At 36.1% G+C, this 26,247-nt stretch overlaps 1 protein-coding gene across 1 annotated transcript; it reads left to right on the top strand.

The window, feature by feature from the left end:
* Positions 1-5,708: 5,708 nt before the first annotated feature.
* Positions 5,709-13,829, top strand: LOC128547698 (histidine ammonia-lyase-like). Its single transcript, XM_053520784.1, has 13 exons — positions 5,709-6,055; positions 6,221-6,287; positions 6,631-6,661; positions 6,893-6,967; positions 9,186-9,258; positions 10,087-10,153; positions 10,633-10,670; positions 10,998-11,123; positions 11,377-11,516; positions 12,063-12,110; positions 12,742-12,793; positions 13,190-13,285; positions 13,606-13,829. The coding sequence occupies exons 1-13, from the start codon at positions 5,827-5,829 to the stop codon at positions 13,827-13,829; spliced, it is 1,266 nt and encodes a 421-aa protein (XP_053376759.1). The 5' UTR covers positions 5,709-5,826.
* The last annotated feature ends 12,418 nt before the right edge of the window (positions 13,830-26,247 follow it).

A 26,247-nucleotide genomic window follows, 5' to 3' on the forward strand; every position in this document is an offset into this window, starting at 1 on the left:
AAGCTGGGTCTAGGGGGTGTGAGAGGTGTTGCACATTTCATTACCTCTCATGAACAGACTCAATCAAACCGAATCTGTATATTAATCTGCTTGGTTACATTCTATTCGTCCAAAGGATCTTTTTACATATTTTATTTACAGTAATGACAAAAATATACATCCTGGATTCTCATTGCATTTCATATCATTTCTTCTCTTTTCTTTTATTCTCTTCATTGTTCTCTTAGTATCATTAGAACATAATTATGGTCTACAATCATTATTTCCATTTTATTACATACGTGAATATGCCGTAGTCTGGAAAGAATTGTTATATAATGTTTTAGATTGGGCATGCATTTATCAATAAAATGATAACAGGGTCCTGCAAAATGTTCTGTCATTGGGTTCGGATTTCTTAAATGCTACGTTTTATCAAAATTATTTTTATTACAAACCTTCAAAGTATTCCCCATTTACCGAAACACATTTTTGTAACCTTTTTACCCAGTCACGAAAAGGAGATGAATTTTGTCTTCTTTTGGTATATGTTTGAGACACTGATAAATGGCGCTGCAAAGAGAACTTCTGGACTTATATTTCTTTCCAGAAAACATATTTTAAGCCTTGGAAATATAAAGTCACAGGGACTCAGGTCAGATAAATAAGGCGGATAGTTTACAACTTCCGCCTTTTCAGAAGCCAAAAAAGACTTACCATCGCACTTGTGAGAGGAGGCGTTGTTTAGTATAAGATGGACTCAAGACCACTCTTTGCTTGGAACGTTCTTATTGTAAAACTTTTTCACTTTCTTCAGTACAGAGTTCTTATAGAATCGTCCAGGGACTGTATGTCCAGATGGACAAGGAACATGAACGACTGGCCCATTAGAATTGAAGAGAATTGCGTACAATATTTTTTTCGAAATTATGGTTCTCTTGGCAATACAGGGGCGTTTTTGATCTTTTCGCTTCCATTGCTTATTATCAGCCCTTCTCTGTGGCTCAAACATGTGCACCTAGGTTTCTTAGAAATAACCCGACGATCGCAGCCTTTGTATGTTTTCAAAAGTTCCCGGACACATTTTTGGCGTTTTCTTTTGCTTCTCAGCGAGCAAATTAGGTACCCACCTAGCGCAAACCTTTCTCAGGTCCAAATGCTTTTTATACGCCAGAAGGGACGTATTATGTTATGATCCCGGTGTCCGTCTGTCCGTCCGTCCGTTCGTTAGCAATTTCGTGTCCGCTCTGTAACTCTTGAACCCCTTGAAGGATTTCAAAGAAACTTTACACAAATGTTCACTACACCAAGACGACATGCAGAGCGCATGTTTTGGATGTGTCATTTCAAGGTCAAGGTAACACTTAGGGGTCAAAGGTCATATGAGTGTGTTTCGTGTCTGCTCTGTAACTCTTGAACTGCTCGAAGGATTTCAAAGAAACTTGGCACAAATGTTCACCATACTGAGACGACGTGCAGAGCATTTGTTTCGGATGACTAGCTTCAAGGTTAAGGTCACACTTGTGAGTGAAAGGTCTTATGAGTGTGTTTCGTGTCCGCTCTGTAACTCTTGAACTGCTTGAATGATTGCAAAGAAACTTGGCACAAATGTTCACCACACTGAGGCGACGTGCAGAGCGCATGTTTTGGATGACTCGCTTCAAGGTCAAGGTCACACTTAGGGGTCAAAGGTCATATATGACTTTGCTTTGTGTATATTGCTCTGCATTGCAGTGCTGTTGTTTTTATTTTGCAGATCCTTTTTTGTTCTCTTACAATAATTTTTGTTTTTGAATTACTTCCCTTTTTTGTTACTATAAATAGCTTATTTTGAAACTTTTTTATTATTGGCCGTAGGGAAAAACCGAGACCACTTCTCTGTGGTACAACATGGATGGTACATCCAATTTTTAGATGTATTTTGACATAACTTTACCTGGTAAGAATTTTTTTGTGGACAGAATTTTTTTTGGGAATTTCTTCTTTTTTGTTGTTCCTGTCCTTTGGGCTTCAACAGTCAAGTTCTTTAAATTTTGCTCCCATCCCCTGATATAACCCTTCGGGCGTATATTGCCCCGCTTGGCGGCGCTCTTGTTCAAGATTGTTTGTACACTGCCTTATTATTATTATTATTATTATACCAGATTTATATAGCGCCCTTTTCATGATAAACACGTTCAAAGGCGCTTTACATACAGCAAACGCAGCCACACAGGGCGCGCAATTCATCCTCTACTAGTACAGACACGGAGTGATCTGACCAGAGAGACAGAGTGAGATTAAGCCCCCAGAACAGATAGAGAGAATTCCTTTTGAGATACAGACTTGTCCGGCTAACTTAGCCTAGCTCTTTGCGAATAGACAGTCTTGTTCTTTAACGTGCTCGGTGTATAGCACCGATACAAGCGAAGCCGTCCTTCCTGGGAAAAACCAGTACAGGCCTCTAAGTTAGGTGGGAGACACACAAGAGCATCTCAGAAATTTCCAGTGCCTGGACCGGGATTCCAGCCCCGGACCTCTGGATTGACAGTCAAGTGTGTTACCACTAGACCACCGGCCCACCTTCTGATATGCCAGTACAACTGGCTATATCTTTCGCCGACAATCGCGCATCCTGTTCGACCACAGCTTTTACAGCAGCGATGTTTGCCTTGGTAACAGAGGTTTTAGGCCTACCAGAACGGGTATCATCATAATTTCCTAGCTTTAAGGTATTAGATCCGTAACAGAGTACTTCCTTTTAAAGAGTATTCAATTCCTACCGTAAACCTACTTTGACTGAAATTTTTCGGGGGGGGGGGGGGCGGCGTAGCTAGGTTCTTTAAAAATAATAAGTTACATGCGGTAAAAGTTCTCTATTTTGCCTTTACTCTTTAGATGTCATACTGTAGAAGAAACGTAGGTAGGTTCTATTTCTGTCCCAAGGACCTTAATTTTTCAATGTTGGAATAGAATTCTGTCTCATAAAATCCATTTACTTATTGACAGTTTTATTTTGTGTTTTATTATTGTTTACCAATAGTTTAATATTTCTTTTATCAAAGTTAATGGTATAATGAATTCTCTGCAAACGTTGGACAGTGGCCATCACTTTGGACAGTGGCCATCACTTTGAAATTTGTCTCTACTTGAGCTTTAGGAAATACTATTTATACAAAATTTATAACAAAAACGACACGGTAAAAGTTGTTTAAAAATTGCAACACAGTGTGAAACATGGTCAACTTTAAGGATATACCAAACAAATGCCGTTGTTAAACATAACTATTAGGGGTCCAATACCTTAAAAGCTTTAACCCACCTAAAATCTGTGCGCATTTAAATGGCACGAGGTCCATATATACTACACAATTCATCAAGTATCTGCTTTGAATCTATATCAAGCCTAATGCGGCATTTAATATAGCTACGAATGTCTTTTCGTTCATTTTACAATTTGACAAGTAAATTTGTCAGTGTATATGACTGCATGTATTTCAATTTAAAATAACTCGATCATTTGAAAAGCATTGTGCACGAAATAAACGGATATCGTTAGCTGTTTGACACACCATTCAAGTGCAATGAAGCGTTTTAAAATATATTTGGGATAACACTACGGAAGCCCATTAGTGACAGAACTTTTTGCAGGACCCTCGTATTAAAGTAAACTTACCAAGATGAACACCGCTATCACAAGCTTATCGTCATTAAGCTGAACACATTTTCATTTATAGCTTTGCAAAACAGATCTGAGATTGCTGTCGTGCCCATATTTTGTTTTCACATACACAAGCATGTCATACGGTGTGGTACACCGACTGAAGCCAATAAACATTCAAATAAAAGTACCATTTACTTTAATTTGTACGTTTACTTAAAAGTATTAAAAAGTAAGCCGAAGTATAAAATCGGAGACCGAGTTCGTTTGAGTAAAATCAAGAGGCATTTTGAATAAGGTGAAACACCAAACTGTACAGAGAAAATATTTGTACTCAATGGAATTCGCAACACAAATCCAAGAACATACATTACTAAAGATTTAAATAACGAATTAATTGAATGTGCATTTTATGGAGAAGAACTTTTGCCTACTAAGCAAGAAGTTTTTAGAATAGAAACAGATATACAATGAGACAAGGAAAAAAACAGGCCTCAATAATTTAATGGAAAGGTTACAGTGACAAATATAATAGCTGGGTAACGCTATGTAACCTTGCAATGGAATAGAAACGACCGATTATTTAATTACTTATTCAACTCAACTTGCATCTGATTACAGAAAAAGTTATCAGTTTTGCGTAAGAGTAAATACTGCATTACAAATCACCGCTGGTGTTTTGGGTTGCTCGGCTGTTTTAGTACTAGTTCCTACTATTCCTGTATTTGTTGCATTTGCCGGAGCTGTTCCACCAGTAATTGTTTGCTTAGAGAATTTTTATGTACATATATATTATATATAGATGCCTGTGAGAGAAACTGAGGAATCTTCAAGACAGTACTTTAAAAAATAAAATTGAAATTGCATGTAGACTTGGCCCAAGAAATCAACTACATATACCCTTATTAGACTCGTTTAATATTCTTAATTTTGCACTTAGAGCTTTAAATTAAAAGGTATAAAAATAAATGTTTTCTAGATTTTTAGATTTACACTCATACAATTGCAAAAGAATGTCAAGTTAAGAAAACGTAGCTTGAAAAATGAAAGTGGCAAGTAATATTATAACGATTGCAAAATAGGAAAAGACACATACTTTGGCAGGATAACGTCAAATAACGTTGTCATGAGGACTACCATTTTATCATTATTTTGCCACAAAAAATAAGATTTTGACATATCAACTAAAATTCCTTTATATATATTATATGATAGTTTTATCGATGTTTGATGATATGTGAAGAAATGAGAGTACGTTTTTGGGTAGTTATTAAAAACCCACGTATCTGGATACCAGCCTACGCTCGTGCACTGTGCTCTTCAGGTTGATACACTCATTTCAATATTGAATTTTATCGGAGTCATACGGTAAAGATTATCTTTTATCTTGGTCATACCTTTTTGACCCAATTTTTGAAAAGAACGATTGCACAGTGTGATTACTGTTTTGGTCCGCATGAATACATCGATTCCATTCATAAAAGTGACAACTTAATCACGAGTTGAATTCTACCCGTTCTACCTGTCGGAGTTCCTAATCGGGCATCCCTACAATCTCTCACTTTGTCACCATTTTTCCGTATATCGTTTGTATGATTTAGTTTAGTCATTACACTGTAAGCAAGAAACATAGTCGTTGGAAGGTAGTACAAACCTTGACTGTTCTTAACTAAGGCAGGTAAGAAGACTATCAGATCTGTTACAGACTTTTCAGATATTAGAGGTTATAACATAAGCTTTTTCAAAAGACAATATATAATCTACTTAAATTGTTTCTTTTCTAAATGAAATTCATACGGATTAAATTGGAACTTAAAATTTATGCGCTTATATCACTACTACAGTATTAGAACTCGCCCGGGGAAATTTTTAAGTTACCAAATAAACGAGTTCCTTAGTATAAAAGGACGGTGTTTCTGTACATTTATATTGGCATAAATTTTGTACGAAACTTGCCACAATTACAGGTAAATATCAACGTCTACGCCAACACTGCCTGGTTAAGATAAGAACAGGTCACAGGTCATTTATGGAAGAGTTGAATTATTTTTACAATTTTGTTCAGGTCTCCAAACTATAAACACCGATTTTATTAACTTATCTAAAATTGTTGAGAAATATTCTAACATCAAGATACTTTTTTTAAATCTTGTAGGTGGAAAATTGTAAAACAATTTAATTACATTTAAGTATAATTCAATAGTATCATGAAACTTTCGGTAAGAATTCGTGGAGACTGGTTTGCTGTGCCATGTAAAGCCAACGACAAGGTAAGGTGGTTTGGCGAGGAGTCATTAAAAAGATACTACAAGAAACATAATATCGAAGAGAAAAATGAAAAGGTGTTTGAAGTCAGGAAAGCTAAAGGAGGGGCGATTTTAGATCCGGATGACTCTATCAAAGACGTTCTCGACGACAATGACTTTGTTACTGTTGGTGAGTACTTTGAAAAGTGTATATGTAAATTGTATATTAATCTTGTCGAAATCAAATTAACGTTAAATTTTCTAAAAATGTGTTAAATTTCTAACTGCGTTGGTTTGTTTTGATTTATTCTGTCACTTTTGACATTTGGGCAAAATAAAATTCATGTACTTTCAGTTCTCCATAGTTGTTTGTCAAGTCCGATCACGGGGCCAGCAGAACCCGTTTATCTGGAAGAAAAAATGTATCCTTTGCAAATACTTACATCATCGTTGATTTTAAAAAGATGCATATTATGTCAACAGAATATTTTTGTTTTGTCTTTGTTTGTTTCAAGTTAAGTGTACACATTAACACGTGAGATAAAATTTTGAATTAAATCTGTTTGTTTTGATACCAACGCTATTGCACAGAGGTCTTTTGATTCTTATGGCATACAGTGAAAATAAAACAGGCTGCCGATTTTCACAGATATACACTGAACGAATCTTCTAAGGCAACAGTTATTTTTTTGCCAACATCTTGTTAAACGGATATTTAAGTTGTTCATCATTCCAGTTTTTTTCATCCCCTTAACAAACGCCAAGCGCAACGTCGGATGTAACATTAGCCACAGAGGTTTGCACTTTTCCATATGTTTTACATACTAGAAGACTACAAGTATATCTCTTGTCTGACAAAATATATTACTGAAGCTTAGGCATCTAACAACATTAAAACAATTATTCTCATCGTTTAACTTCTTTATATAATGAAATATTTTGAAAATATAAAAGCTTTCAGCGACATGTTTCTGTCTGTAATAGCAGAAGATTTTTTCAAACAACGTGGCTGCAATGTTTGTTTCAGTATATATCAGTAGATGGCAACAGTCTCAATCCTGACGATCTGGTTCGTTTGGGGAAAGGTCATTTCCTTTTAAGGGTAAGTATAGAGTCAACGATATGTCAGTTGGACAGTGTCATTTATAGTCATAGATATAAAGTTATTGAAACCTGTCTCGTTTATAACTCCAGAGAGAGAGAGATAGATAGAGAGAGCGAGAGAGAGAGAGAGAGAGAGAGAGAGAGAGAGAGAGAGAGAGAGAGATATGTTTTAAACTGACATGTTCACGAAAGCTAATTTATACATAATCATTTGCATATTTTCTATTTGAATATTAATGGTATATAGACGTTTCTATCATTCAGTTGTGCAAATACGAATATGATGATCCTATATATCTTGCCCTAATGTTTTAAACGAATTTTAATAAAAAAAAACAATACAAATCATCATCAGATTTTCCGTCCTCATATAAATACTGATTTGCGTAACAGACTAATAGGTGTCCAATATGTTGTAATTCCGACGTTCTCCATTAGCTATTCTGTCACATTTGAGGTATATATTCTAGTGTGAAATTTTAAAGGCTTTATCTTGCAATGAATGTACGAGACTGTGTAAATACTCTCGTTTGTTTTTGAGTTGATTCCCTATTTGGCCTTGGCAGTCGTGTCTTATCTCAGACATTGTCACCTTAGATAAACCTTAGTGCAATTGCTTAGGTTTTAAAATTGATTAATTAATGCGGTCAACTTTAATGGCTTCAAAAGTACGTCAGACCGCCCGCTTAGCTCAGTAGGGAGAGCGTTGGTCTACGGATTGCGCTGTCGCGAGTTCGATCCCCGGGCGTGACGTATGTTCTCCGTGACGATTTAAAAGACATTGTGTCTGAAATCATTCGTCCTCCACCTCTGATAATTCATGTGGGGAAGTTGGCAGTTACTTGCGGAGAACAGGTTTGTACTGGTACAGAATTTAGGAACACTGGTTAGGTTAACTGCGCGCCGTTACATGACTGAAATACTGTTGAAAAACGGCGTTAAACCCAAAACAAACAAACAAAACCAAAAGTAGTCCGCTGCCGAATGGTCATAACAATCCTAATATAATATTTCAGTACCTATGTGTACATTGTCAAAACGTTTTTCAGACATTGTTTTGATTTGAGTCGTAGAAAACGTCTAATTACATAAAAGGATATTTGCATATTCTGAAATACTCTTACTTTATCACAATATCTAACTGTAATAATTCGCAAATCGAGTAATCACTTAACAGTAGTGTCACCATAGAAAGTACATCTTTGTACCCCCCGACAACAAAGTTGTAAGGTGGTGGGGGGGTATACTGGTTTCAGGTTGTCTGTCTGTCCGTCCGTCCGTCCGTCCGTCCGTCCGTCTGTCTGTCCGTAGACAGTGCGCACCATCTCTCCTCATCCCCTTGACACAATTTAATGAAACTTCACACAAGTGATCAGTAACAAAAGTAGTTGTGCATGGGGCATGTTAGGTTCTTTCAGAAAAAATAAATTTGCAGAGTTACGGGACTTTGTTTTTTTGTTACTATACTATATACATAGACACAATCTTGTGCGCACCATCTCTCCTCATCCCCTTGACACAATTTAATGAAACTTCACACAAGTGATCAGTAACAACAGTAGTTGTGCATGGGGCATGTTAGGTTCTTTCAACAATAAAAATTACAGAGTTATGGGACTTTGTTTCTTGTTAACATACTATGTACATACAGTCTGCATATGCAATCTTGTGCGCGCCTAATCTTCCGAACCCTTGCACACAATATAATGAAACTTCACACAAGTGATCAGTACCAACCCTAGTTGTGCATGGTGCATGTTACGTTCTTTTAGATAAATATTCTGCATAGTTATGGGACTTTGTTTTGTTGTTACTATACTGTATAAATACAGTCTATATACATACAGTCCACATAATGATGCAGTCTTGTGTGCGTCAAATTGCAATGTACTGTGTCAGTGCATGCGGGGGGTACATTCATCACCTTTAGTGATAGCTCTAGTTACGCTATCAGTATACATGTACGTTTCGGCATAAAACGATAACAGAAATATTTCCTATCTAAACAAAACTGTATTCACATATTTCAAGGAGAAATAAACTTCCATTTTATACTTGATTTAAGAAACGTCCGCCATAGAATAATGAATGAATTAGAAATTTATGTATGACATGATCAATTAGTTAATCAAAAGAACCGATAAATAAATATAAAATATAAGAATCATGTTGTACTTGTACATTAATACTAATTTATCCGTACTTTTCTTCATTAGCTAACCCCGGAAGCAGAAACAGCCGTAAACAAAGCAAGAGCACTATTGGAAGATATTGTCAATCAAAACAAAGGTATCTGTAATATTCTTAAAATAAGCAGCACTTTCTATGATAGTGTATAAACTAGATCTTTCTGTTTTGACAAAGTTAAATATATGTAGTTCTGTTGCCTGCATATTATGAATGTCGCTCTTTGATACACGTGCTGTTGCCTATGTGCCATGCATGTCGCTATTTGTTACCAGCACTGTTGTCTGCCTGTTATGAAATTTACTCTATAAAAGCTATAACTTTGAAATATCAGTTTCAGTGATTTTATACATTTTGTAATGTTCATTATAATCAACAGCCATATAATTTGTTTGACAGTAAATAGAAGTAAAAAAACACATTACATAGACTGGCAGTCTAGAGTCGAGATAAAACATCGCATGATACTGAAGAAAAAACGAATACATTATAACCGAGTGTGAATAGTTGGCATATATGTAATTTAAAGAACTTTTTCACGTGAGCTAACATAATAGGGTTATTATAACAGTGGCTCGATCTGGGATGCTGTATTTAGCTAGAGTGGATTTTGCCAGATCGGATCTCACGAGGCGCGCAAGAGTGTTAGAGTGCGATCCGTCCTTGAAAAAATGCACGAGAGTTAAATACAAAATTCCAGATCTAGCTATTATTGCAATGACCCTTTGATTATATACTTTCACCTTTTTGTTTTTTGTTAAGTTATCTGACGGAATGATGTTAAAATAGTAATGAATGACGTTTTTGTGTGCGCTATTTTTAGAAGTGTGTCAGATCATGCATATTAAATGAAAGCAGCCCGACAACAGACAATACAAAAACGTAGTTTTGGTAATATTTATTTAGGTATATAATAAAAAATACTTTCAGTTGTTTATGGTATAACGACTGGATTCGGTAAATTTGCAAGAACGGTAATAGGCAAGGAAAAGCTTGTGTAAGTACTCTTATTAATACTAATTTTACTGAACGACATTAAAACGCCACTAGATTGATACGAAAATGTAGACTCACCACATTGATAAACACCTTAATGTATAAAGTGAAATTTAGAATAACGCTATAAATAAATCATCAAACACAATTTTTTGAAAAGTTCGTTTAATACCTCATGCATAAATTGTATTACAATGATAAACAAAGGCTTTAGCTGTGCCTGTCATCTTCATTAACGTGTGAGTCCTTGTGGACGCATCTTTCAGTCGTTTCAACGTTAAGATAAACAGTATCATATTTTTATAACCGCTTGAATATGTTTAACATAATTTATAAAAAAAAATGTTTCACAGTGTGACCATGTGACATGACTTTCTACAAGTTACATATCGGAGAATGAGATAAAGTGTCGTATAATCAGAATTCATACCCATTCCTTTGTCTTTTTAAACCTACATGCATGTATGTTTGTATTTTCAGAGAACTTCAAGAAAATCTTATCCGATCCCATGCAGCTGGTAAGACATTCTATTGATTTAAGAAATAGGTTCTGCTAACATCCCCTTACATTTTATCATGTTTTGCCATGTCAGAAATTCGTATTGTGTGTTTCGTAATTGTAGCTTAGTGTTGATATTTAACAGTTTTATGCATGAACATTAAGGCAGTTAAAACGTTAAGAAATATGCCGACTGAACATTGTGCTTTTTATTTGTCTTTTTACAACTGAGTAAAATATATATTGATTGACAGATGTATTGTGTTGAAAATTCTGTTCATATTTAGTGTTATTTATACAATGTGTATATTACTTAGCGCTTACTAGTAGTTATTTATATCTTTAGGAGTTGGTAATCCATTGTCACCTGAAAGGACTCGTATGTTACTGGCACTTAGGATCAATGTTTTAGCAAAGGGATACAGTGGAATTTCTCTTATAAATTTGAAAAAGTATATTGCCGCATTCAATGGTTAGTGTAAGTCTGAATTTGTTAATGGGCTGCAACATCATTTGCTTTATTTTCAACTCTAAAGGAAAATGTAAAACAAATTATTGCAGAACTGGTAAGAAATTAATAGCGTCGGTTGCTTAAAAAGCATTTTTGATCCTATTGTTGTTAATGTTTTATACATAACGGTATTTTTTGTACGAGCAGCTAATCTTTTGAGTACATGTACTGCCTTAAATTCTGTGTAGTTTTCAAATCACGATATTTATTGTAGCCTCGTGCTTGCCATGGGTCCCAGAGAAAGGAACTGTAGGTGCGAGCGGAGATTTGGCACCTTTGTCTCACCTTGCACTGGGTATGATGGGTGAAGGTAAAATGTGGAGCCCCAGAAGTGGATGGGCTGATGCTAAATACGTAAGTGCGGTCAAATCATTGAAATATGATTAAACGTGTAATTGATACTTTTTGAAACATTCTAATATGAAAAAGCTTTGCTCATTGAGTTTTGAAGTCCATCGACATATAATTTGGCGCTATGCAGGCGCCAAGAAAGAGTGTTACTACATTTGATCAACTATTTTATATAATGAACGTATAAGAATCAAAATGATATAATTAAGAGAATGGTAATACACTTGATTCAAACACACACTGCATGGTTAATTGGGCGTGAGTGGTGTGTTTGTTGTTGCACGTGTATGATGTCCGTTTTCATAGAGTAATGATGGGTTTATCTTTTTAAATGTATCTTAAGTAGTATGTCTGCTGTATGTTTCCAAAAGTAAAGACGTCGTATTTTAGATAATATTTAGTATGTATTAGTAAATTTCATGTCACAATTGTTAACTAAATTCTTTGACCCGAATGTTATGATTATCGAAGTTCCTGAACAGAATTTACACAAAAGCGAATGTTTATCTGACTTGAGCTAAATGTACTGATGCAAATAGTATATTACAGGTCTTAGAATCAAACGACCTCGAGCCAATTTCACTCGGACCAAAAGAGGTAACATATGAGTTTATCTACCAGTATTCATGGTATTTTACGTAATTCCCCATTTTTCTTATAAATCATCAAAAATTAAATAATGGAATAAATGATAAAAGTATTTGTTCCCTTTCAAAGAACCCTTACAGTTAAGAACTGATACGAGGGCCTAAATTCTCCTTTATCGTTTAAACTTGCGTTACAAGTAACTTGAAAACATCGGAACTATGTTTATTTGTAATAAGGATATGGCATCATTTTATGCATAAATGTGTATATCTAATTAGGATCTGGCAACATTATAAGTTCAGTTTGAATATGTCACTATTTTATGCATACATTTGCCTACTTAAAAGGATCTGGCACCATTTTATCGATACATTTGTATATTTAATATGGGTCTTGCACAATTGTATGCATACATTTTTTTCTATCTAATTAGGGACTTTCACCCCATTTTATGTATACATTTTGCTAATTTAATTTGGGTTTTCATCATTTTATGCCTACAATCGTATATCTGATTATAGTCTGGCATTATTGATGATTCGTATAACTTATTATGGAATTTCATCATTTTAGACACACATTTGTACATCCAGTTAGATTCTGACATCATTTTATGTATACATTTTGTATATTTAATTAGGGCTTGGCACTTATCAATGGAACACAGCTTATAGCATCACTTGGTGCAGAAGGTTAATTTCAAAATAGTGTCACTTTCTGCATGATTCAGATTGTTTTTGTCTATTAACTCTTGCATTTTGTCATGTAACGACAAAAGATAATTTTTACATTCTTCAAACAAATTCGTTTGATCTGTGACTTACACAGTCTAACTTCTCCTTATCGGTATCGCGGAGGTAACGCGGTTCCATTGAATACGCACATGAGCATCACGAAGTCCCGTTCTTTACTCGTAAAGCGTGGCGTCACTTCCTCCGTCAGTGCGCCAGTATGAAAGCGCTGCCTTGGTGTATACACTATGCCGACACTCCGACACAGTGTTACTTCCCCTTATCGGCAACGCGGAGGTAGCAGAGTGGCCTCGTGATCCTAAATAAAACTTGTGAATAACTTTTATATAATTGCAGCTGTTGAGAGAGCGGGAGCAATTTGTCGGCAAGCGGACATTATTTCTGCACTATCACTGGAGGTTCTGAAGGGCACGACAAGAGCTTTTGATAGCAGTAAGTTTCTGTCATCATTCGATTTTTTTTTCTTACAGATATTATTTATTGTATACAGTTGAGACAGAAATTTTCTTTTTCATCAGAAGTTTGCCTTTACAGTTTTTTGTTTTTGAAAGAAAAATGTCTAAAAGCTCGCGTTACACATGTTTGCCTTTTAAACCGCAGCTTCTTGCACTATTTCTTGCAAGATTGATGAAAAAGTCAACTAGGTGAACAAATACCATTTGAACTCATTCTGCTTTACTTAAATCTTTAGTTATGTGTAAGATTTATGTATGATTGATTCGTAACTACTGCAATGGTATATGCTTTGATAGACATACATCGTGTTCGTCCACATCCGGGACAGGCAAAGGTTGCCAGAAGACTGAGATCTTTGCTTCATTCGGACACGCACCCTTCAGAGATAGCAGGTATATGTACTTTATCCATTATGGCTCCTGTATTCAAGCACAATTTTGTTGACTGTCTTTTATTTACCGTAAGAATGGCCTTTATTGTTCGAAGCATTGTCTTATTTAATTTTTGTTTTATTCCGTAATACGTATTTGATTTTGTAGGCCGAAATTAGTTTTAAGTCCTAACTATTTTGAGAATAAAATCTGTAAAAAATCCTTTGGAAGCACCACGTGTTTAGTGCTCAGTCCATTTACGGCTAGACGTTTCGCTTTCCTCTTCGTTTGTGTCGTACGGGACAGTTCGTAAAGCTAAATGTGACTGAGCTGATTTGATTCTTGCCTTCTCGCCTAATCGTCGGGCCCTCATTTTGGTTTGCTTTCTGCAAAGGCATTGAGTATATGCGTATTTGGGGCTTTAGGCCTTCTTTTATATATTTTTACACGAAAATTTTTGTGTTTCACATATATAGCCTTATTAATAAGTCACCAATACGTATGTGAGTGATTCACCAGGCTGGGATAACTTCAATTTACACTATCCTGTAACTTTGGAACATAGTGGGAATAGAGTGAGGATGAGCATGCAATTAACTGGTTTAATCTCACGAGTGATATTTTGCTACTGACCGTTCCAAAGCGATGCCTCACTGTGTTCCTTAATGTATTTGTTTTGTCATTTGTTTTACTTTGTCAATGTTTCATGTGTACCTGTCTATTGTTTATACACGGCTATTCCATTTTGATCATTGCCATTGTTGTTTAAATGCCTTTGATTATTCTGTTGTAGAGAGCCATAGATTTTGCGACAGAGTACAAGATGCATATACCCTGAGGTGTTCCCCGCAGGTGAGAATTGTTCATGATTGTATATAATACTCTTATCGTATCAGAAAATGGACAAAACTGAATTTTATCTTGAGTTTTACAAGGCTATTGTACTGACATGACGTTAATTAATCAATAATTATACAAAATGATGATTTTAGCCAGAACAAGAAAAATATTTAAAAATATGTTTCTATTGGAAATACATATATCTTAGTGTTATCCTATATCATAATGGTTATCGTAAACATGTGGCGCAAAAGCTTGAAAGCAATATTCTCCCTCAAATAAAAATACGGATTTCAATTCTATGAGGAATCAATCCAAATTAAAAATATTTGTCACCCTAATTAGATCAATAATAATCTATGGCTTGCGATTACAATATCTCAGACAAACATCTAAGTTTTCTCCCACTTGAAAAAAACAACCGCATACATTGTAATCGAACTTAACACCTTGGTCCAATAAAGCTTCCACTTAAACTCGAAAGGGAATCATTGCTTTATTAGCTTAATACATGTTTAATGATGTGCGTGAAATTAGCCAGAGCAGCCAGAGTAGCCAGAGTAGCCAGAGTTCAGCCAGAGTTCGGCCAGAGTTCAGCCAGAGTAGCCAGAGTTCAGCCAGAGTTCGGCCAGAGTTCAGCCAGAGTAGCCAGAGTTCAGCCAGAGTTTAGCCAGAGTAGCCAGAGAAGTCAAAACTCTGGTTACTCTGGCTAGCCAGAGTAGCCAGAGTTCAGCCAGAGAAGTCATAACTGTGGTTACTCTGGCTGGCCAGAGTAGCCAGAGTTCAGCCAGAGTAGCCAGAGTTCAGCCAGAGTAGCCAGAACTCTAGTTACTCTGGCTGGCCAGAGTAGCCAGAATTCAGCCAGAGTAGCCAGAACTCTAGTTACCCTGGCTGGCCAGAATAGCCAGAGTTCAGCCAGAGTAGCCAGAACTCTAGTTACCCTGGCTGGCCAGAGTAGCCAGAGTTCAGCAAGAAAAGCCAGAGTTTGTAGGATGTTAAAATGTTCTGGCTTCTCTGGTCAGCCATAGTATCCAGAATAGCCCGAGTCACCTGGATTTTATTTGCTTTGGTTTGTCTGGCCAGAGTAGCCAGAGTTTCTATGATTTAAAGAGCAGGCAGAGTAACCTGGTTCACAAAACATTTTCCGTCTTAGCTGAATTTGATTATGAAACTTAATATGTAATTTCTATCTAAATAGCATGTTTAAACTGAATTTCAAGTTAATTACTATTTTTAAGTGGCTATTTAGAGTAGCCAGAGTAGCTAGAAATCTGGTTAATCTAGAGTAGCCAGAGTAGCTAGAACCCTTGTTACTCAGGCTGGCCAGAGTAGCCAGAGTTCAGCCAGAGTAGCCAGAGTTCAGCCAAAGTTCAGCCATAGTAGGAAGAGTTTCTAGGATTTTAACATGTTTTGACTACTCTGGTCAGCCAGAGTATCCAGAGTAGCCCGAGTCACCAGGATTCCTTTTGCTCTGGTTACTTTGGCTGGCCAGAGAAGCCAGAGTTTGTAAGATTTTAACATGTTTTGGCAAATCTGGTCAGCCAGAGTAGCCAGAGTAACCAGGTCCCATGTTCACAAAAGTTTTTCAGTCTTAGCTGGATTTGATTATGAAATTTAATAATTGAGCCGTGCCATAAGAAAACAAACATAGTGGCTTTGGGACCAGCATGGATCCAGACCAGGCTGCGCATACGTGCAGTTTTGTCAGCTTCCATGTTGTTTGCTTTTAAAGCGTATTGGACTTTGAGAAACTGTTAGCGAACAGTATGGATCCTAACGCTCAGGCTGGTCTGGATCCATTATGGTCTCAAACCCACTATGTTGGTTTTCTCATGGCACGACTCATATGTCATTTCTATCTAAATAGCATATTCAGAACTGAATTTTAAGTTAATAACTATCTTCAAGTGGCTATTTAGAGTAGCCAGAGAAGCCAGGACTCTGGTCACTATAGCTGGCCAGAGTTCAGCCAGAGTTTAGCCAGAGTAGCCAGTCCTGGTTACTCAGGCTGGCCAGAATATCCAGAGTTCAGCCAGAGTAGCCAGAAACCTGGTTGCTCTGGCTGGCCAGAGTGGCCGAGTAGCCAGGATGTCAATTGCTCTGGCTACTTTGGTTAGGCAGAACAGCCAGAATTTCCGAAATGTCCATTGGTTCTAGCTACCTAGGCTAGCCCGAATAGCCAGAGAAAACACTGTAATACCTATTGCGAAATGACCCTTTTGGTTCTCTCAGGTTTGATTTTTGAGTGTTTTATATATATCAAGTGATTCATAAAACGGACTTCAAAGAATTGTCTTATCTTTTAGACTGCAGCCAGAGTAGCCAGACGTTCTAGGATTTAATATGTTCTAGCTAGTCTGGTCAGCCAGAGTAGTCAGAGTGACCATGATTTCATTTGGTCTGGCTACTCTGGCTAGCCAGAACAGCCAGAATTTCGAGATGGCCATTGGTACAAGTACCCTGCTAATCAGAAATAGCCAAAGAAAATACAGTAAAACCTGTTGCCAGAGTAGCCAGATTAATCAGAACTCTGGTTACTGTTGCTGACCAGGACAGTCTGTTTAATAATTTTCACATAGTCTGGCTACTCTGGCTGGCCAGAGTAACTAGGAATAACTGAAATGCGCACGGGTTCTGGTTACTCTGGCTGGCCAGAAAAGCCAGAGAAAATACAGACAAACATGTAAACTAGAGCCATTTTTAAAATGTATGACCCTTTTTCATAAAAATCATATTAGTCATGATTAGGCTGCACTAACTGTTGTATATAATTATAATGTAAATAAAAAGTTAGACCTGTTGCGTTTTGTGTGTGTGGTATATGAAGGCTGAAATTCACAAAGATTAAAGCGGACAGGTCTATATATTTATGGTAGATTGAAAGTCTTTAAAACACGCCTAAAAATATAAAATAACAACAAAAACAACAAAGAAACTGTAAGACGGCATGATTTTCGAACAAAGTTAAGAGTAACACGAAACAGAAAATGACACTTTCCAAAAAAAATAAAAAGTAACAGGGTATATGCAAAGGCTGTTTGTTTATATATACTCAGCGTCACTGAAAGGTACCACCATAATGACCCTTATATTTTAAAAATCGCACTGGACTGTGTTAAAGGTATAACACGACTACATTTTTGACGCAGCTGAGACATCACTGGTGTAAAGATTTGTCAAATTCGATTAACTCCATTTGAGGCACGGGCTGCACTTGCAAAATGACTTTTTCCAGCAATGTTGACATGTACGAATTTTCTATCGCAAATCATTCATCGCACTTAAAAGTTAGTCGATAGACTAAAAGGAATACGTCAAAAAACCCAGAATATCCTTGCTAAGAATGCCACGTTTAAGGCACGATCAACGCCATCAGACCATTGGCATGGTTGACGCCGAACTTTTATGTCGCGAAATTGCACGTCGTATATGCTGTTCTCACCTGACAGTCATGAAATGGGTTAGGAGACATGATCAGACAGGGTCTATGAGTAATAAACCGCGCACAGGCCATGAAAAAATGACGTCGATATTGTATAAAATAGTAAAGAGGTATATATTAGGTGGTAACTTTTCAGTGACGCTGAGTATACATTGTAAATAATGCTTAGGTATGTTTTCTTTTTCTATAATTGTAATTATACAAAGTAGCCTGCAAGGTCTGTGGCAGAATATATCAGCATTGATATTTGATATTACAGCCCACATCTAATTTATTTTGAACTGGTAGGCGTCCAGGATTTTGGACGTTTTCAATCCACTACTTTTGAAAATATTTTAACAAAATATTAAATTGACTACTAAGATACAAAAACAAAATTTTGATATTCCTTCAAATTTCTTCAAAAATGACTTTAGTTTCAACGTACCTCAAATCGGGTTGTACAGTTTTCTATAAGCTTATACAATGCATTTCCAAATTCATTGTTCTCAGGACTCTTAATGTAAACTAAGAAGTCGTAAAAACATTGCGAGTCCAGATATTCAAGGCTATACTATACTAGTAATATACCTGTATCATGTCAAAAGGTATTTTTCGATACAAGTTCTTAGAATATCCTTTAACAGTTTATACAGGTCCTGGCAACTTATTTATTACACACGATGTCAACCATCCACACGATAGCTACATTTCGGTTGCCCATGGCTAAAACCAAGTTACTAATTGATATATTGCAAATACCATTTTGTATGATTTTGCACCTTTTTGAGAAACCTTGTTTAAATAATTCCGCCTCCATAGCTCAGTGACTAGAACGTCTGTCATCTAATCCGACCGTCGCGAGTTTGAGCCCTGGCGGAAACGGACATATATGTGCCTGCCATGTTGGGGTCAAAATTACATCATGGCGAATAAAGGCTAAGCCCGGCACGGCACGACGATTAATGGAGCACAATTTTTAAAAAATTTTTGTCAATGTCCAGTTTTGAGCATGCCTTGAAAATAGCGTTGTCATACAAACAGTACAGATATTTCCCCATAAGTACGATGTTCCGTTTGGACAGTCATGACTTTTTATCTAATACTAAATCGTGATGCACAATGGTACAATGACGAAAACGCGATGGCACGATGATGAAACAACGGTTGTATGATGGTGAAAACACTGGCGCGATGGTGAAATGTCGATGTAATATCGCGTTTTCACCGTCGTGTTTTCGTCATCGTACCATCGTGTTTTCATCATCGTACCATCGCATTGTCACCATCCGGAGGTCATGCGCAGTGGTACAATACATGTTTCAGTAAAATACAGGCTTGATACAATCTCATTTTCATATTGCAATTTTACAGTTTTATTGAACAGAGCACTGAACATTTTTGAAAACAACAGAATCTAAATGGTAAATTTCTTCTCTCAAAATACATTTAGATACATTCATCTATTGTTGACAAAAAAAAATGTGTACGGGACTACGCATTTCTAACTGGAAGGCTATGGTACGATGGTGAAACCACGATGGTACGATGATGATAACGCGATGACACAATGGTGAAACCACGATGGTACGGTGATCATAACGCGATGGCACGATGGTGAAAACGCGATGATATGATGGTGAAAACACGATGGTACGATGTTGAAAACGCATCGTACCATCGCGTTTTTACAATCGTACCATCGTTGTTTCATCAATCGTGTCATCGCGCCATCGCGTTTTCGTCATCGTACCATCGTACATTGCGGTTTAGTATTTAATAAAAAGTCACGATTGTCCTAACGGAACGCGGTACGTAACAGTATGAAAATGGTGAAAAGTCAATTTACGTTACTGAACAAAATTAATAGGTAAGACTAAGTCAGATTAAATGATATTTAATAGTTACCATTATATATTGAGTGACCCTCATACACTATACTTAAATTTTTTAGCTCTTGTCACTGTGTGGGGTTTTAAGATCAACTTTTGTCTTGTCTATCAGATTGAGTCAGGCTCTTTGACTGAACTCGGTACTTATTCCATTTTGTATTGTGAAACCTTAAAAATCTTCTCAAGTATCGCAAGACCCAGAGCTTAGGTATTTTGCAAGAAGCATTGGCAAGTACATCTCTTTCAAAATTGTTCAAATCATGGACTTCGGGGTCATATTGGATCTGCCTTGGGGCTATAAGTTTCATATAGAGTAATATATTAAATCTTATAAAAATAGTCTTATTTTCCTTTAGGCCCAGACTATATATATTTTGTATGTAGCATGGCCTAGTGAATGCCTCTCTTAAAATTGAGCAAATCATGTCCCCTGATATCAAAATTGCCCCCGCTTGTGCTAATGAGCTTGCAAAGTCTTTCAGGAAAATCTTTTAAAATCTTCTCATAAGAATTGCAATGACAAGAGTAAAGATATTTTACATGTTCAAACCAATACCCCAGAGTCAAAATGGATCCTACATAAGTTTTACATAGAAAAAAACATGATATACTTACATAGCAAACATCTTTCAGAGCCACAAGGGTACTAGTAAGAGCTGAAATAGTTTGCATGTAAAATAGCAAAATTTATAATGGAGTTCTTTCAAACTTGATTGAATTACCACCCCGGGGCAATATAAGTCTCTCTCTGTGGATTATCAAGTATACTTTTAATCTTATACAATATAAGTTTAAAATTTCCAGAATAACCAGAATTTAGAGTTGACAATTACAAATTGTGAATTTTTACTATGACTGTCATATCCCACAAAGTCCAGGTAAGCGATTCAGGACCACAAATGTCCTGTAGTTTATACTGATATCATAAACAATTTCAGTGAATTCCATATAACTTTGAGTGTAAAAATAAAGAATATTTTTTTGAAGGCTTCTTGTTTTGTATTTATTTAACTTCAGTGTTTGCCTTGAATTTGTACCAAATAAATTAACTTGAAGACATAACGATAATATAAAGAAATTGGAGAATAAATTTTTCATACATGTTGACAACAACCAATTCCTGAAATTTGGATATTAAAGTTGTGGAAGTTGACGAAATGTTGACATGTGAACACAAACACTTAAAGCGGCTTAATAACGGTATTTCATCTAAACCCTTGGAAAAAGGTAGGTACCTGTGGCATGAAATCAAAACGCAAAATGCCATTCAAAAATTGATTGTGGTCACCTTATGCCATCAGACAATCAACATTCCATGTTGTATTAACTCGGTATCACTTGTGTATGTGTATGAAACAATACTCACTGCGTTCGGATTAAACAGTTATGGGACTGCTAAATGATAAGACTATTCTTTGAAGTCCGTTTGATGAAACACTTGATACATGAAACACTAAAAAACCCTGAGGGTACAAAAAAGGGTCATTTCGCAACATGTTAAAGCCTTAGAAACTCTGGCTACTCTGGCAGAAGTCCGTTTTATGAATCACTTGATACATAAAACACAAAAAACCAACCCTGAGAGAACCCAAATAGTCAACAATCTTCTCACACCTTTCCAATATAGCTTCCGTTCCAAACATAGATGTGAGGCTCACCTATTATCCTTTAAAGAAGGAACTTTTGACAATATCCAATCTGGAAACAAACAGGTCTCATTGTAATGGATTTCTAGAAAACTTTCGACAAGATTCTCTATAAAATCGTGAAACTTTGTGTCGATAGAATCTCTCTATCCTGGATTCAATTTCCTTAGTAACCGTTCTCAATCTGTAGTAATTGAAGGCTCACACACTTTACCAGTTCTTTCAGGGGATTCCTCAAGGTTCAGTGTTGGGTCCTTGTCTCTTTCTTTATTTTATCAATGACCTTCCTGACTCTGTTAAAGGCAGAATACGCTTATTTGCTGATAACACTATCGTATACCTCAACATAGACTCGTTAATAGATGTGCGTGAAATTAGCCAGAGCAGCCAGAGTAGCCAGAGTTCAGCCAGAGTTCGGCCAGAGTTCAGCCAGAGTAGCCAGAGTTCAGCCAGAGTTTAGCCAGAGTAGCCAGAGAAGTCAAAACTCTGGTTACTCTGGCTGGCCAGAGTAGCCAGAGTTCAGCCAGAGAAGTCATAACTCTGGTTACTCTGGCTGGCCAGAGTAGCCAGAGAAGTCATAACTCAGGTTACTCTGGCTGGCCAGAGTAGTCAGAGTTCAGTCAGAGTAGCCATAATTCTGGTTACTCTGGCTAGCCAGAGTAGCCAGAGTTCAGCAGGAGTAGCCAGAACTCTGGTTATGTACTCTGGCTGGCCAGAGTAGCCAGAGTTAAGCAAGAGTTCATCCAGTATCCAGAACTCTGGTTACTCTGGCTGGCCAGAGTAGCCATAATTCAACCAGAGTAGGCAGAGTTTCTAGATTTTTAACATGTTCTGGCTACTCTGTTCAGCCAAAGTAGCAACAGTAGCCCGAGTCACCAGGATATCATTTGCTCTGGTCACTCTGGCTGTTTCTAACAATGTAGCCAGAGTTCAGCCAGAGAAGCTAGAGTTTCTAGGATTTTAACATGTTCTGGCTACTCTGATCAGCCAGACTAGCCAGTGTAGCCAGAGTAACCAGGTACCATGTATTTTCAGTCTTAGCTAAGTTTAATTATGAAACTTAATATGTCATTTCTATCTAAATAGCATATTTAAAACTGAATATCAAGTTATTAACTATTTTCAAGTGGTTAATTAAAGTAGCTCTGGTTACTCTGGCTGGCCAGAGTAGCCAGAGTTTCTAGGGTTTTAACATGTTCTGGCTACTCTGGTCAGCAAGAGTAGCCAGAGTAATCAGGTCCCGTGTTCGCAAAACATTTTCAGTCTTAGCTGAATTCGATCTTGAAACTTAGTATGTTATTTCTTTCTAGACAGCATGTTTAAAACTGAATTTCAAGTTAATAACTATTTTCAGTTGGCTATTTATAGTAGCCAGAGAAGCCAGAACTCTGGTAACTCTGGCTGGCAAGAGTAGGCAGAGTTCAGCCAGAGTAGCCAGAAGTATGATTACTCTGGCTGGCCAGAGTAACCAGAGTTCAGCCAGAGTAACACGACTTTATTAGGATTTTAACATGTTCTGGCTACTCATACCAAAGCAGCGTAACATCAATGTTTGAAACTTAATGGCAGACACTAGAACATAGAAGAATACATGCATCCCGATTAATGTTATACAAATAACCATTAATCAAATCATTCACTTTCAGTTTTAATATTGCATATGCCATGTTTTTATGAATTACCTAAATATCTGCAATATTTCACATGTTTAATTGTTAAGCGCCCTTGAACGTATATTTTATATTAAATGGGCGCTCAACAAATTTGGATTAGTAATAATAATAATAATAATAATAATAATGATAATAATCTCATATACTAAGTTTTTTCTGCAATGGATGCAATATGGTGTTACAGTATTCTAATTGTGGGCGAACGTATGTTTTTTAGGCAGTTTCTTTAATATTATTGTTATAAAATTGTACATATTTTTGTATAAATCTGAGAGTGTTACTAGCTTTTGAAGATGTAATATTTCAGTAAGTGTTTCAAAGTTAAGACATCACTAAGATATTAAGCATTTTCTGTAGTTTTTAGGTCTTGATTAAGTAATATATATTGTAAGATGATATTATTTTTTTTTTTTGAGATTCCTATTACTTCGCATTTATCAGGATTGAATTCCATAGACCAGTTACGTTCCCATTATTCTAATTTTGTCAAATCATCTTGAACTTTGTAAGAGTCTATTAACGAGTCTATGTTGAGGTATATGATAGTGTCATCAGCAAATAAGCGTATTCTGCCTTTAACAGAGTCAGGAAGGTCATTGATAAATAAAGAAGAGACAAGGACCCAACACTGAACCTTGAGGAATCCCCTGAAAGAACTGGTAAAGTGTGTGAGCCTTCAATTACTACAGATTGAGAACGGTTACTAAGGAAATTGAATCCAGGATAGAGAGATTCTATCGACACAAAGTTTCACGATTTTATAGAGAATCTTGTCGAAAGTTTTCTAGAAATCCATTACAATGAGACCTGTTTGTTTCCAGATTGGAAATTGTCAAAAGTTTCTTGTTTAAAGGATAATAGGTGAGCCTCACAGCTATGTTTAGAACGGAAGCTATATTGGAAAGGTGTGAGAAGATTGTTGACTATTTGGGTTCTCTCAGGGTTGTTTTTTTTTTTGTTTTATGTATCAAGTGATTCATAAAACGGACTTCTGCCAGAGTAGCCAGAGTTTCTAGGGCTTTAACATGTTGCGAAATGACCCTTTTTTGTACCCTCAGGGTTTTTTAGTGTTTCATGTATCAAAGTGTTTCATCAAACGGACTTCAAAGAATAGTCTTATCATTTAGCAGTCCTATAACTGTTTAATCCGAACGCAGTGAGTATCGTTTCATACACATACACAAGTGATACCGAGTTAATACAACATGGAATGTTGATTGTCTGATGGCATAAGGTGACCACAATCAATTTTTGAATGGCATTTGGCGTTTTGATTTCATGCCACAGGTACCTACCTTTTTCCAAGGGTTTAGATGAAATACCATTATTAAGCCGCTTTAAGTGTATGTGTTCACATGTCAACATTTCGTCAACTTCCACAACTTTAATATGCAAATTTCAGGAATTGGTTGTTGTCAACATGTATGAAAAATTTATTCTCCAATTTCTTTATATTATCGTTATGTTTTCAAGTTAATTTATTTGGTACAAATTCAAGGCAAACACTGAAGTTAAATAAATACAAAACAAGAAGCCTTCAAATAAATATTCTTTATTTTACACTCAAAGTTATATGGAATTCACTGAAATTGTTTATGATATCAGTATAAACTACAGGACATTTGTGGTCCTGAATCGCTTACCTGGACTTTGTGGGATATGACAGTCATAGTAAAAATTCACAATTTGTAATTGTCAACTCTAAATTCTGGGTATTCTGGAAATTTTAAACTTATATTGTATAAGATTAAAGTATACTTATATATATACTCTTTATTTCCACTTTTCAGTGATATACATTTCAAATACAACATAAATACAGATGAGAAGGGATATAACAATGTAGCAAACAAATGTACACAAACAATATGAATTGTAATAGGAGTATTAAGGTTAATCAAAATTATCTTGTTTATATATATATATATATATGAAGAGAGAAAAAGGTGTAAAACTTATATCAAACATGGTCACGATTCATTACAGCATACATATGCATGGTTCAATAATTGCATTTGGCCATTTACTAATTAAATTATCTTATAAATTAATCAATTTTGCAAGTAAAATGCATACATGAAACAACATATCGAATGGCAATTCTCAGAAAATGCTTATGAACGTTTTTACAAGTAATTGATGTCAAACGTCTACCAATAAGCTTCTGAAATTTTGTGTCGTTGTCGTCGTTCAATAATTCATGCAATACATTATCGCCAAAACTAAAGTCTATATTGTAAAAGAATTCATCTCGTTTAGGTTTCATTTTATCACAGTCAATTGCTATATGCACTAGCTTGTTATTACATAAAATTCCACAAGAATCACAGAGAAATATTTCATCGTGGCTTGTGTCACACCATAATTTACTTATTTGAAATGCGTTTGATAATGACTCAGAATCCAGTGCACAGTCCCATAAAATGGCTCTTTCAATGTTCGTATGCAAGAGACGAAATCTAACAAAGTCATTGTCGGTATTCATTCTTTCTTTCCATTTATAAACTTCCGAATTATGGATAACATATTTACATATTAATTTCCACCTTTCTTTAGAAGGGAAAGTACCTAATTGTATATAATTTATTAAGTATTCGAATAATTCGTATTTAACAAGAATACCGATTATGTCAGGAACAAAACCTTTTTGTTGCTCATAGTTTCTACATATATACAAAGAAAGGCGAGCGTTAAAAATTCGCCTAGATAACATAGTAGTCGGCATATTACATAATCTAGCCAAAAATCCCAGCTTTCTAGCTTCTATCTGAGAAAGAGCGTTTTTCCAGCCTAGCATGCTTAGGCAGATATCAGTACGTGTTCTCATGTTAAATCCCTGAATCTTTTTTGCAGCTAATTTCAGAAATTTGTCTAGGAGTTCATAATCACAGTTTTTAAGGCTGTTCCACAACTCACAACCAAACAATAAGCGTGGTATACAAATCTTTTGGATAAGCTCGGCCGATATGATTGGATTTAAATACGACGGGTCAAGTTTAAGGGACAATAAGGAGAAAAGTGACGATTTGGCTTTTTGACAAGCATTGTTAACCTTATCTCTGTCGGTCATTTTGCTATTCAGGTAAATACCGACA

Source organism: Mercenaria mercenaria, chromosome 13, assembly GCF_021730395.1.
Source record: "Mercenaria mercenaria strain notata chromosome 13, MADL_Memer_1, whole genome shotgun sequence".
Taxonomy (NCBI): Eukaryota; Metazoa; Mollusca; class Bivalvia; order Venerida; family Veneridae; genus Mercenaria; species Mercenaria mercenaria.

Excerpts from the sequence above, each read along its gene's own strand:
- LOC128547698 (XM_053520784.1), top strand. The coding sequence starts at position 5,827 with ATGAAACTTTCGGTAAGAATTCGTGGAGACTGGTTTGCTGTGCCATGT. Across the intron at positions 6,288-6,630 it reads GTTTATCTGGAAGAAAAAAT|CGCAACGTCGGATGTAACAT; the intron begins GTATCCTTTGCA and ends ACAAACGCCAAG. Across the intron at positions 13,286-13,605 it reads GACAAGAGCTTTTGATAGCA|ACATACATCGTGTTCGTCCA; the intron begins GTAAGTTTCTGT and ends ATGCTTTGATAG.